Consider the following 12,681-nt stretch of genomic DNA (forward strand, 5'->3'; position numbering starts at 1 on the left):
GGAAATCATACCACAAAAAATATCCCTTATGACTACAAGAAGGACGACGAAGCCACAACATCCCTTGTGACTAAGAAAAGCAACCTGAACTTGGTGAGTGCTGAGTGTGTATCGTGCTTCACCACAACATGCCTCCTTTCCTAGGAAAGCACCATTATTCCAACGATTTTTAGAAACTTGTAGGTTGTGACTTCAAACTGATTGCAAATTAACTGAACCGAGGAGGTGTATGAAGTAAGATGTTTTGAAGGTACCTAGTGGATGATTTCGTCATCGTCGATGGAGCAGCCACATAGATTACGTCAGAAACAAAATGCAAGATTAAGATTTCAATCTAGATAGGACTTGAATAGAAGTTATGTAAATTAGCAATACTTTATACAAAACTATTACATGGTTAGAAAGTTAGTCTGCAAAATTTTCCTTACACAAAGAAGCTATGGATCAACCACTTGTCCTGCACAACCTAGAGCAGAACACACACTAAGGCACCTGTGTCATGCTAATGGCATATCCCAGTGACAATGCTGCTGTCATTGCACATGGCATGGGCGCCCTTCGCTGAAACCGTGGCTGCCATTGCCAACATACCCAACCTAGCACCTCCCTGACACAAGAGATCAAGCCAACCTATAGCTCAACAGGAAGGAGATGCAGTGGTGGCGTGCAACGGGGAGGCAGAGGCTGTCAGATCCTTGCTCCTGCTGCTCCGGTTGACGCGACCTCTACCTTCACTCCTTGCAACGCCCCTGCAGCCGACAGCTTCATCCATGAGAAAGGGAGGAAACATGAGTGAGGGCAGAGGGAGATAGAGGGGGTATGGAGGCAAACCCGGAAGGCCGGAACCACCTCGAGCTTCTCGTCCTGCTGCTCCAGCCGACGAGCCTCCCTCAACCTCAACCGCCCATCCCACCAGCATCCACGAGATCCTCCTGGGGAGGCACCCCTTTCGTTAGGTTCTGCAGTCAAGGCAGTGGCGGAGCCAGGAATTTGCTCCTGGGTATTCTTGTAAATTTTTTTTGGCCAAAGCAATATAACAAAGCAACAATGTACTGTAAAATGGCAATATCAATGACCATACATCAATAATAGTAGCAAAATATCATTGTGCCAATATATCTAACAATCAAGAAAGATTACAAACAGCAAAGGAAATTACAATAGTGAAAATAATAAAGAGAAGTAATGGTCACCGGGTTCATTATGTCCATCTAGCAATCAGTGAATCACATAAGTAGCAAATGAATCACATAATAAGCAGTTCAATTTCACTGGTTTACAAGCAATCAGTGACTGTCTTCTACTTTCTAGCAATCACAGGCAATGGCATTCACAAAAATATTCTTCAGATATGTTTAAAAACAGAGGGGGAAATACCTTTGACGGAGCCATGGAGGCTGGACTGCCGGAGGTCGAGACGTGCCGTGGTGGGCGCCTACAGCCCTACAGGGCGAGCCGAGCCAGGGAGACCGGAGGGCAGAGGCGGACTTGCCCCTGGCCTTGGCGGCAGGGAGGGCGGCGAAGGCCGGAGGCCGGGGGGAGGGAGTGAGGAGAGGGCTGGCCGGATGGGAGGTGGACCGAGGGAGACGGCGGCCGCCGCACTTGGAAGCGCCGCCGCCGCCGCTAGGTTGGGAATCGGGGTAGTAATCGCCCGCCCAATCTGGGTTGGTCGTGTTTGGTTCGGTGCGACCGAGTGACGCTGCCGTAGGCGCCAGTTTGGGCTGGACTCGGTGGGCCAAGTTTCAGGGAACAACTAATTAACGAGCGCTTCTTCGAAAGGGATTTCCTATTTGACGCATATGCGCCCGCTAGCGAACCGGCGTCCGAAGCGCTCGCGCAATGGGCCGGCCCAATATCTTTTTCTTCTTCTCTGTTTTAATGAGCAAGGTGGGCCAAGTTTCAGGGAACAACTAATTAACGAGCGCTTCTTCGGAAGGGATTTTCTATTTGACGCATATGCGCCCGCTAGCGAACCGGCGTCTGAAGCGCTCGCGCAATGGGCCGGCCCAATATCTTTTTCTTCTTCTCTGTTTTAATGAGCAAAAAGACTTGTTTTAGCTATGATTCGAACCAGGTACCCCGCAAACGTAGTATCGTGGGTGCAACCAGCACGCCAGCACACCTGATTTGCTTAGAACGAACTTTTACTTTGTTTTACCTTTTCCCCGTTTACCTTTTTCTGTTTTCCGTTTTTCCTTTTTCGTTTTCTGTTTTTTTTTTCTTTTTCTTCTTCCGAGTTCGGTGAACTTTTTTTTTCAAATCGATGAACTTTTTTAAGATTTGTGAACTTTTTCTAAATTTGATGAACTTTTATTCAAATCCGATGACCCTTTTTTGAATCTGATGAACTGTTTTCAAAATGGATGAACTTTTTTTTAAAATTTGATGATTTTTTTTTTCAAATCTGATGAACTTTTTTCAAAATTTGATGAACTTTTTTTCAAATTTGATGAACTGTACCGATTTTTTTTTCAAATCTGATGAACTGTTTTCAAAATCAATGAACTTTTTTTAAATTTTGAAGAACATTTTTCAATTCGATGTGAACTATTTTTTAAAATTGATGAACTTTTTCAAAATCACTGAACTTTTCTTGAATAGGGCAACGTTTTTTGCATGTTCATGAACTTTTTCCGAAATATGTGAAGTTTCTTTTTCTTTAAAGAAAATCATGTATGAGCAGCTACGATAGTTGTTAAATGTTAAGCGATGGATTCTGTCACTTGCAAGTACATAGCCTAGTGGTGAGCCGATAACCTGTACGTATTGTAGGTTGCGGGTTTGATTCCATCACGGGTCTGTAATTTTTTGCGCATTTTTCATAATCATTTTGTGTGATGCCCCTTCGTGGGCCGGCCCACTTGGCGCCATCGCGGGCGCCACTTGTCCCAACCGGCGCTGAAGGCGCAGATTAGGAGCTCCCTCTTCGGAAGCCTCGCAACGATCAGCGTCACTTGGCGCGTCCTTAGCGATTCGTCATGTGTCGGGCTCTGAGCACTTCTTTCGGATTTTATTTTTTTATTTTTCGCACGCGTTTTCGGCTTTTTATTCGGGTTTTTTCAATGTTTTGGTTTTCTACCAGTCTTCCCTAGCTTTTCGACCCTTTTACGCAAAAAAAAAACGTGTTTCTTTTTTCCTTTCGGAAGCGTCACGGTTTTGTTTCGGCGAGAGGCACGATTGTGCTTTCGCGAGAGGCACGGCCGTGCCTCTTGGAAAAACGAAAAAAGCATGTTTTTTGTTTTTTTTTCCTTCGCGAGAGTCATGATTTTGCTTCTGCGGGAGGCACGGTTATGCTTTCGCGAGAGTCACGGCCGTGCCTCTTAGAAACGAAAAAAATAATATATATTTTTATTTTTTTTCATGAGAATCACGGTTTTGCTTCCGCAAGAGGCACATCCCTATCGGCAGCCCAATCAGAATCAGAATCATCTAAGAAAAAGGCAATCAGAATTCTCCTGTAAATAAGGCAACCGGGATCCACACAAAAGAATTCCATATAACCAAGCCAATGGGGATTCACACAAAAGAATTCCATACAAGGAGTAGGAACGAAGCCAATCGGGCCGGCCCTAGGCATTACTACCGATTCAAGGCTGAAAAAAAAAACTGCATGTTGTGTTGGGCCACAAAGATATGCTGTGGGTTGGCTTTAGGCCATAGCGAACACCATATGTTTTCACCTGTGCATTCGTGTACGGGAGTTTCTCAAAATGGAATTCACGTAAATGGACTAAAATATAAATATACAAAAGGGGATTAAGCCATGTAATTTTTCTGGGCGAAATAAGATCGAATGAAATACACATATTTAAGAGTATTCTTTGGGGCAAGTCGAATACATTCAATATAAAACTATATTCAATTCATATTGTCATATAAAAATGTCTTTGTTTTAATCTGAATTGAGACAAAAACAAGTAACGCTCATATGGAAAAGAGCCATGCAAATGTGCACGGAGCACACATATTTGGCTAAGAATAGTACTGTGTGTGTAGTTAGATTATTCAAGTAAAAATAAACCATTTTATTCACCGTGGATTATTCAAATTATATTAGGATTTATAATTTTAAATGGAAAAACATATCTACTAAAAATTGCCAAAGTTATGCATCAAGATCATGTTAAAATCTAAGAGAGCAGAAAATTAAAAAACGCATATTAGATACATAATAATCCAACTCGCCACCAAATAAAATAAAATAATGAGGCACAAGTATTCATCCACAAATATTAATTATCTCGATAGTATGCTTCAGTGTCCTGTACTAAGCACAACAAACGAATCAGAAAAAGCACAGATGTTAGATACCAACCGAAAAGCGCAATGGTCACACATGTCTCATTACAATGTTGAGGTCACAGTCCATTTCAGCAGGTAAACATGCATCGGACCAACATGCTGCTTGAATTGACTATTTTTGGGAATTCAAAGTACAATAATGTCAAAAACATTGAACGAGCATTCATACCATTTGCCGAACGTAAATTTTCCTGAAAAAAATTACAGAATTAGTAGTTGGGTTCATATAGTGAAAAATATATATAAATAATTGACATGAAAACAATAGATAGACACAATCAACATAAATAAGCCACGAATGAAGTGAGGGGAGAAAATCCTTAAGCATGAATACGAGTACACAATGATAACCTATCATATTAAGATGAGCATGCGTAGGGATGCATTTGTAGGTAGGCAAGATATTGCAACAGAATAAAGACACAATCAACATGAAGCTATGAAGGAAGTGAAGGAGAGAAAATCTTAAGCGCAAATACCAATGTAAAATTTTCACAAAAAGATACCAATGTAGATTGATTACACAAGTCATATTAAGATGAGCATCACTGGATGCATATTCAGATAGGCAAGATATTGCATTAACACAGAAATGCAAGGCAACTAAGCATGCGAGCGGTGTTCAATTTAGGAGGAACAGGTGAACATTTGCTATGCATAGAAGCCATTCATGTTTAGATATAATTCTTGGAGGGGAATTCCACATATTAGTGCAAAATACATAACAAGTGATAGGGAGTGGATCGAAGAGGGGAAATGTGAAGATTGGTATAGAGGCCTATATATAGTTTTGTATTGGTCTTCATGCCTTGCATACCAATGTATTTTATCAACAAACTAGAATTCACTCAATAATTTGAGCATATTTCCTCAGGACTTTCCTTTTGACTATACTCGATTTATATGCTATGTAATTCGTTCCAAATTAAACAACAAAGTATTTGAACGACACGGCATATAGTTGGAGGAGGAAAACCATACCAAATATAACAGTATATATAGTCAATCTAGCCGCGCAAATGCGGGAGTCACTTCGCTAGTTTAACATAAAGATATCATGTCGAGCTATCCAGCTAAAATCAAGCGAGCTAATATTGGCTCAAGACCGGCTCGTTTCTCGGTCGAGTTACATAAAGTTTTCAAACTTAGCTCATTTATTTATTTAGTCAATCTCGAGTCGAGCTAAAATACGATTTGATCTCGAGCGGCTCATTAGCCTCGAGCTTTTCTTGCAGCCCTAGCTGCGAGAGAACATAAACCTCAAATGGACCTTTAAAATTTGAAAATAAAATTTTGCGCGAGACAAGAACACAAGCAGTAGAACTAGATGCATCCATGCATACTTGTTCATCCATACATAGTTGATTTACATATACTAGATCGGAGGAGGCCGCCTACCCCTAACCCTAATGCCTAAATTGTGGCTCACCGAAGCCCTCCGGGTGGGGCGGCGGAGATCCGTCGCTCCGCCGCATCGGAAGGGGGAAGGAAATCCTCTGGCCCGACGACGCCGGCGCTCCGCCTCCGCCCCTGCCTCCCTCTTCACCTTGCGGAGCGGCGGGAGCACCTCCGGCTCCCTCTTCACAGGCAGAATCAACATACACAAGGAGAGCCGAGCCTACTGCCAATCGTACTTCCCCGTCTCGCGGTGGAGGAGGGACGACGGCGGCTCAAGGCCCCGGTTCTGTTGGGGAACGTAGTAATTTCAAAAATTTCCTACGCACACGCAAGATCATGGTGATGCATAGCAATGAGAAGGGAGAGTGTTGTCCATGTACCCTAGTAGACCGAAAGCGGAAGCGTTAGAGCAACGCGGTTGATGTAGTCGTACGTCTTCACGGCCCGACCGATCAAGCACCGAAACTATGGCACCTCCGAGTTCTAGCACACGTTCAGCTCGATGACGTCCCTCGAACTCCAATCCAGCCGAGTGTCGAGGGAGAGTTCCATCAGCACGACGACGTGGTGACGATCTTGATGTTCTACCGACGCAGGGCTTCGCCTAAGCACTGCTACGATATTATCGAGGTGGATTATCATGGAGGGGGGCACCGCACACGGCTAAGAGATCCAAAGGATCAATTGTTGTTGTGTCTATGAGGTGCCCCCCTGCCCCCGTATATAAAGGAGCAAGGAGGGAGGTGGCCGGCCTAGGGAGGAGGCGCGCCAAGGGAGGAGTCCTACTCCCACCGGGAGTAGGACTCCTCCTTTCCTTTTTGGAGTAGGAGAGAAGGAAAGAGGAGGAGAGGGAGAAGGAAAAGGGGGCTGCCCCCTTGTCCAATTCGGACCAGAGGGGGGGCGCAGGCCTCCTTCCTCTTGGCCTCTCTCCTCTATTCCCGTATGGCCTAATAAGGTTCATATACTCCACGGCGAATTCCCGTAACTCTCCAGTACTCTGAAAAATACCCGAATCACTCGGAACCTTTCTAAACTCCGAATATAGTCGTCCAATACATCGATCTTTACGTCTCGACCAATCAAGACTCCTCGTCATGTCCCCGATCTCATCCGGGACTCTGAACTCCTTCGGTACATCAAAACTCATAACTCATAATATAACTGTCATCGAAACCTTAAGCGTGCGGACCCTACGGGTTCGAGAACAATGTAGACATGACCGAGACACGTCTCCAGTCAATAACCAATAGCGGAACCTGGATGCTCATATTGGTTCCCACATATTCTACGAAGATCTTTATCGGTCAGACCGCATAACAACATACGTTGTTCCCTTTGTCATCGGTATGTTACTTGCCCGAGATTCGATCGTCGGTATCTCAATACCTAGTTCAATCTCGTTACCGGCAAGTCTCTTTACTCGTTCTATAATACATCATCCCGCAACTAACTCATTAGTTGCAATGCTTGCAAGGCTTAAGTGATGTGTATTACCGAGAGGGCCCAGAGATACCTCTCCGACAATCGGAGTGACAAATCCTAATCTCGAAATATGCCAACCCAACATGTACCTTCGGAGACACCTGTAGAGCACCTTTATAATCACCCAGTTATGTTGTGACGTTTGGTAGCACACAAAGTGTTCCTCCGGTAAACGGGAGTTGCATAATCTCATAGTCATAGGAACATGTATAAGTCATGAAGAAAGCAATAACAATATACTAAACGATCGGGTGCTATGCTAACGGAATGGGTCAAGTCAATCACATCATTCACCTAATGATGTGATCTCGTTAATCAAATGACAACTGTTTGTCCATGGCTAGGAAACATAACCATCTTTGATTAATGAGCTAGTCAAGTAGAGGCATACTAGTGACACTCAGTTTGTCTATGTATTCACACATGTATTATGTTTCCGGTTAATACAATTCTAGCATGAATAATAAACATTTATCATGAAATAAGGAAATAAATAATAACTTTATTATTGCCTCTAGGGCATATTTCCTTCAGTCTCCCACTTGCACTAGAGTCAATAATCTAGTTCACATCATTATGTGATTCAACACCAATATTCACATCTGTATGTGATTAACACCCATAGTTCACATCGTCATGTGACCAACACCCAAAGGGTTTACTAGTCAATAATCTAGTTCACATCGCTATGTGATTAACACCCAAAGAGTACGAAGGTATGATCATGTTTTGCTCGTGAGAGAAGTTTAGTCAACGGGTCTGTCACATTCAGTGCCGTATGTATTTTGCAAATATTCTATGTCTACAATGCTCTGCACGGAGCTACTCTAGCTAATTGCTTCCACTTTCAATATGTATCCAGATTGAGACTTAGAGTCATCTGGATCGGTGTAAAAGCTTGCACCGATGTAACTCTTGACGATGAGCTCTTTTTATCACCTCCATAATCGAGAAACATCTCCTTAGTCCTCATTAAGGATATTCTTGACCGCTATCCAGTGATCTACTCTTAGATCAAAATTGTATTCCTTTGCCAAACTCAGAGCAAGGTATACAATAGGTCTGGTACACAACATAACATACTTTATAGAACCTATGACTAAGGCATAGGGAATGATTTTTCATTCTCTTTCTATTTTCTGCCATGGTCGGGTTTTGAGTCTTACTCAACTTCACACCTTGCAACACAGGCAAGAACACCTTCTTTGACTGTTCCATTTTGAACTACTTCAAAATCTTACCAAGGTATGTACTCATTGAAAAATCTTATCAAGCGTCTTGATCTATCTATATAGATCTTGATGCTCAATGTGTAAGCAGCTTTACCGAGGTCTTTCTATGAAAAACTCCTTTCAAACACTTCTTTATGCTTTCCAAAAAATTCTATATCATTTCCGATCAACAATATGTCATTCACATATACTTATTAGAAAGGCTGTAGTGCTCCCACTCACTTTCTTGTAAATACAGGCCTTTCCAAAAGTCTGTATAAAACCATATGCTTTGATCAACTCATCAAAGCGTATATTCCAACTCCGAGATGCTTGCACCAGTCCATCGATGGATCTTTGGAGCTTGCACATTTTGTTAGCACCTTTCGGATCGACAAAACCTTCTGGTTGCATCATATACAACTCTTCTTCCAGAAATCCATTCAGGAACACAGTTTTGATATCCATTTGCCAGATTTCATAAAATGTGGCAATTGCTAACATGATTCGGACAGACTTAAGCATCGTTACGAGTGAGAAAATCTCATCATATTCAACACCTTGAACTTGTTGAAAACCTTTTGCGACAATTCGAGCTTTGTAGATAGTAACACTACTATCAACGTCCGTCTTCCTCTTGAAGATCCATTTATTTTCTATGGATTGCCGATCATCGGGCAAGTCCACCAAAGTCCACACTTTGTTCTCATACATGGATCCTATCTCAGATTTCACGGCCTCCAGCCATTTCGCGGAATTTGGGCTCATCATCGCTTCCTCATAGTTCGTAGGTTCATCATGGTCTAGTAACATGACTCCCAGAACAGGATTTCCGTACCACTCTGGTGCGGACCGTGTTGGGGAACGTAGTAATTTCAAAAATTTCCTACGCACACGCAAGATCATGGTGATGCATAGCAACGAGAGGGGAGAGTGTAATCTACATACCCTTGTAGATCGTAAGCGGAAGCGTTAGAACAACGCGGTTGATGTAGTCGTACGTCTTCACGGCCCGACCGATCAAGCATCGAAACTACGGCACCTCCGAGTTCTAGCACACGTTCAACTCGATGACGTCCCTCGAACTCCGATCTAGCCGATTGTCGAGGGAGAGTTCCGTCAGCACGACAGCATGGTGACGATCTTGATGTTCTACCGTCGTAGGGCTTCACCTAAGCACCGCTACAATATTATCGAGGAGGACTATGGTGGAGGGGGGGCACCGCATACGGCTAATAGATCTCAAGGATCAATTGTTGTTGTGTCTCTGGGGTGCCCCCCTGCCCCCATATATATAGGAGCAAGGGGGGAGGCGACCGACCTATGGAGGAGGTGCGCCAAGGGGGGAGTCCTACTCCCACCGGGAGTAGGACTCCTCCTTTCCTTGTTGGAGAAGAAAAGAGGAGGAGTAGGACTCCTCATTTCCTTGTTGGAGAAGGAAAGAGGAGGAGAGGGAGAAGGAAAAGTGGGCTGCCCCCCTTGTCCAATTCGGACCAGAGGGGGGGGGGGAGGGGCGCAGGCCTCCTTCCTTTTGGCCTCTCTCCTCTATTCCCGTATGGCCCAATAAGGCCCATATACTCCCCAGCGAATTCCCGTAACTCTCCGGTACTCCGAAAAATACCCGAATCACTCGGAACCTTTCCGAAGTCCGAATATAGTCGTCCAATATATCGATCTTTACGTCTCGACCATTTCGGCACTCCTCGTCATGTCCCCGATCTCATCTGGGACTCAGAACTCCTTTGGTACATCAAAACTCATAAACTCATAATATAACTGTCATCGAAACCTTAAGCGTGCGGACCCTACGGGTTCGAGAACAATGTAGACATGACCGAAACACATTTACGGTCAATAACCAATAGCAGAACCTGGATGCTCATATTGGCTCCCACATATTCTACGAAGATCTTTATCGGTCAAACCGCATAACAACATACGTTGTTCCCTTTGTCATCGGTATGTTACTTGCCCGAGATTCGATCGTCGATATCTCAATACCTAGTTCAATCTCGTTACCGGCAAGTCTCTTTACTCGTTCTATAATACATTATCCCGCAACTAACTCATTAGTTGCAATGCTTGCAAGGCTTATAGTGATGTGCATTACCGAGTGGGCCTAGAGATACCTCTCCGACAATCGGAGTGACAAAACCTAATCTCGAAATACGCCAACCCAACATGTACCTTTGGAGACACCTGTAGTACTCCTTTATAATCACCCAGTTACGTTGTGACGTTTGGTAGCACCCAAAGTGTTCCTCCGGTAAACGGGAGTTGCATAATCTCATAGTTACAGGAACATGTATAAGTCATGAAGAAAGCAATAGCAATATACTAAATGATCGGGTGCTATGCTAACGGAATGGGTCAAGTCAATCACATCATTCTCCTAATGATGTGATCTCGTTAATCAAATGACAACTCATGTCTATGGTTAAGAAACTTAACCATCTTTGATTAACGAGCTAGTCAAGTAGAGGCATACTAGTGACACTATGTTTGTCTATGTATTCACACATGTATTATGTTTCTGGTTAATACAATTCTAGCATGAATAATAAACATTTATCATGAAATAAGGAAATAAATAATAACTTTATTATTGCCTCTAGAGCATATTTCCTTCAGTCTCCCACTTGCACTAGAGTCAATAATCTAGTTCACATCATCATGTGATTTAACACCAATATTCACATCTGTATGTGATTAATACCCATAGTTCACATCGTCATGTGATCAACACCCAAAGGGTTTACTAGAGTCAATAATCTAGTTCACATCGCTATGTGATTAACACCCAGAGAGTACTAAGGTGTGATCATGTTTTGCTCGTGAGAGAAGCTTAGTCAACGGGTCTGTTACATTCAGAGCCGTATGTATTTTGCAAATATTCTATGTCTACAATGTTCTGCACGGAGCTACTCTAGCTAATTGCTCCCACTTTCAATATGTATCCAGATTGAGACTCAGAGTCATCTGGATCGGTGTAAAAGCTTGCACCGATGTAACTCTTTACGACGGGCTCTTTTATCACCTCCATAATCGAGAAATATTTCCTTAGTCCTTACTAAGGATATTCTTGACCAATGTCCAGTGATCTACTCCTAGATCACTATTGTACTCCCTTGCCAAATTCAGAGCAAGGTATACAATAGGTCTGGTACATAGCATAATATACTTTATAGAACCTATGACTAAGGCATAGGGAATGACTTTCATTCTCTTTTCTAATTTCTGCTGTGGTCGGGATTTGAGTCTTACTCAATTTCACACCTTTGCAACATAGGCAAGAACTCTTTCTTTGACTATTCCATTTTGAACTATTTCAAAATCTTGACAAGGTATGTACTTATTGAAAAAACTTATCAAGCGTCTTGATCTATCTCAATAGATCTTGATGCTCAATATGTAAGTAGCTTTGCTGAGGTCTTTCTTTTAAAGAACTCCTTTCAAATACTCCTTTATTGCTATCCAGAATTTCTATATCATTTCCAATCAACAATATGTCATCCACATATAATATTAGAAATGCTACAGAGCTCCCACTCACTTTCTTGTAAATACATGCTTCTCAAAAAGTCTGTATAAAACCATATGCTTTGATCAACTCATCAACGTATATATTCCAACTCCGAGAGGCTTGCACCAGTCCATAAATGGATCGCTGGAGCTTGCACACTTTGTTAGCACCTTTAGGATAGACAAAACCTTCTTGTTGCATCATATACAACTCTTCTTTAATAAATCCATTAAGGAATGCAGTTTTTACATCCATTTGCCAAATTTCATAAAATGTGGCAATTGCTAACATGATTCGGACAGACTTAAGCATCGATACGAGTGAGAAAATCTCATCATATTCAACACCTTGAACTTGTCGAAAACCTTTCGCAACAAGTCGAGCTTAGTAGATAGTAACACTACTATCAGTGTCCGTCTTCCTCTTGAAGATCCATTTATTTAACATGGCTTGCTGATCAAGCAAGTCAATCAAAGTCCATACTTTGTTCTCATACATGGATCATATCTCAGATTTTATGGCCTCAGGCCATTTCGCGGAATCTGGGCTCATCATCGCTTCCTCATAGTTCGTAGGTTCATCATGGTATAGTAACATGACTTCAGAATAGGATTACCGTACCACTCTGGTGCGGATCTTACTCTAGAAGACCTATGAGGTTTGGTAGCAACTTGATCTGAAGTTTCATGATCATCATCATTAACTTCCTCACTAATTGGTGTAGGAATCACTGGAACTGATTTCTGTGATGAAATACTTTTCCAA

General features: G+C 42.6%; 1 protein-coding gene across 1 annotated transcript in view; it reads right to left on the minus strand.

Annotated features, from left to right (window-relative positions):
• Positions 1-341: 341 nt before the first annotated feature.
• Positions 342-12,681, minus strand: part of LOC123090145 (uncharacterized) — a 29,077-nt gene continuing 16,737 nt past the window's right edge. Inside the window, exons 2-4 of the mRNA XM_044511576.1 lie at positions 1,378-1,721; positions 832-932; positions 342-749 (exon numbers count right to left, since the gene is read on the minus strand). Of these exons, the coding sequence (XP_044367511.1) occupies positions 688-749; positions 832-932; positions 1,378-1,721 (507 nt within the window). The 3' untranslated portion in view covers positions 342-687. The remainder of the gene's footprint in view (positions 750-831; positions 933-1,377; positions 1,722-12,681) is intronic.

This window comes from Triticum aestivum, chromosome 4B (assembly GCF_018294505.1).
Source record: "Triticum aestivum cultivar Chinese Spring chromosome 4B, IWGSC CS RefSeq v2.1, whole genome shotgun sequence".
Lineage (NCBI taxonomy): Eukaryota > Viridiplantae > Streptophyta > Magnoliopsida > Poales > Poaceae > Triticum > Triticum aestivum.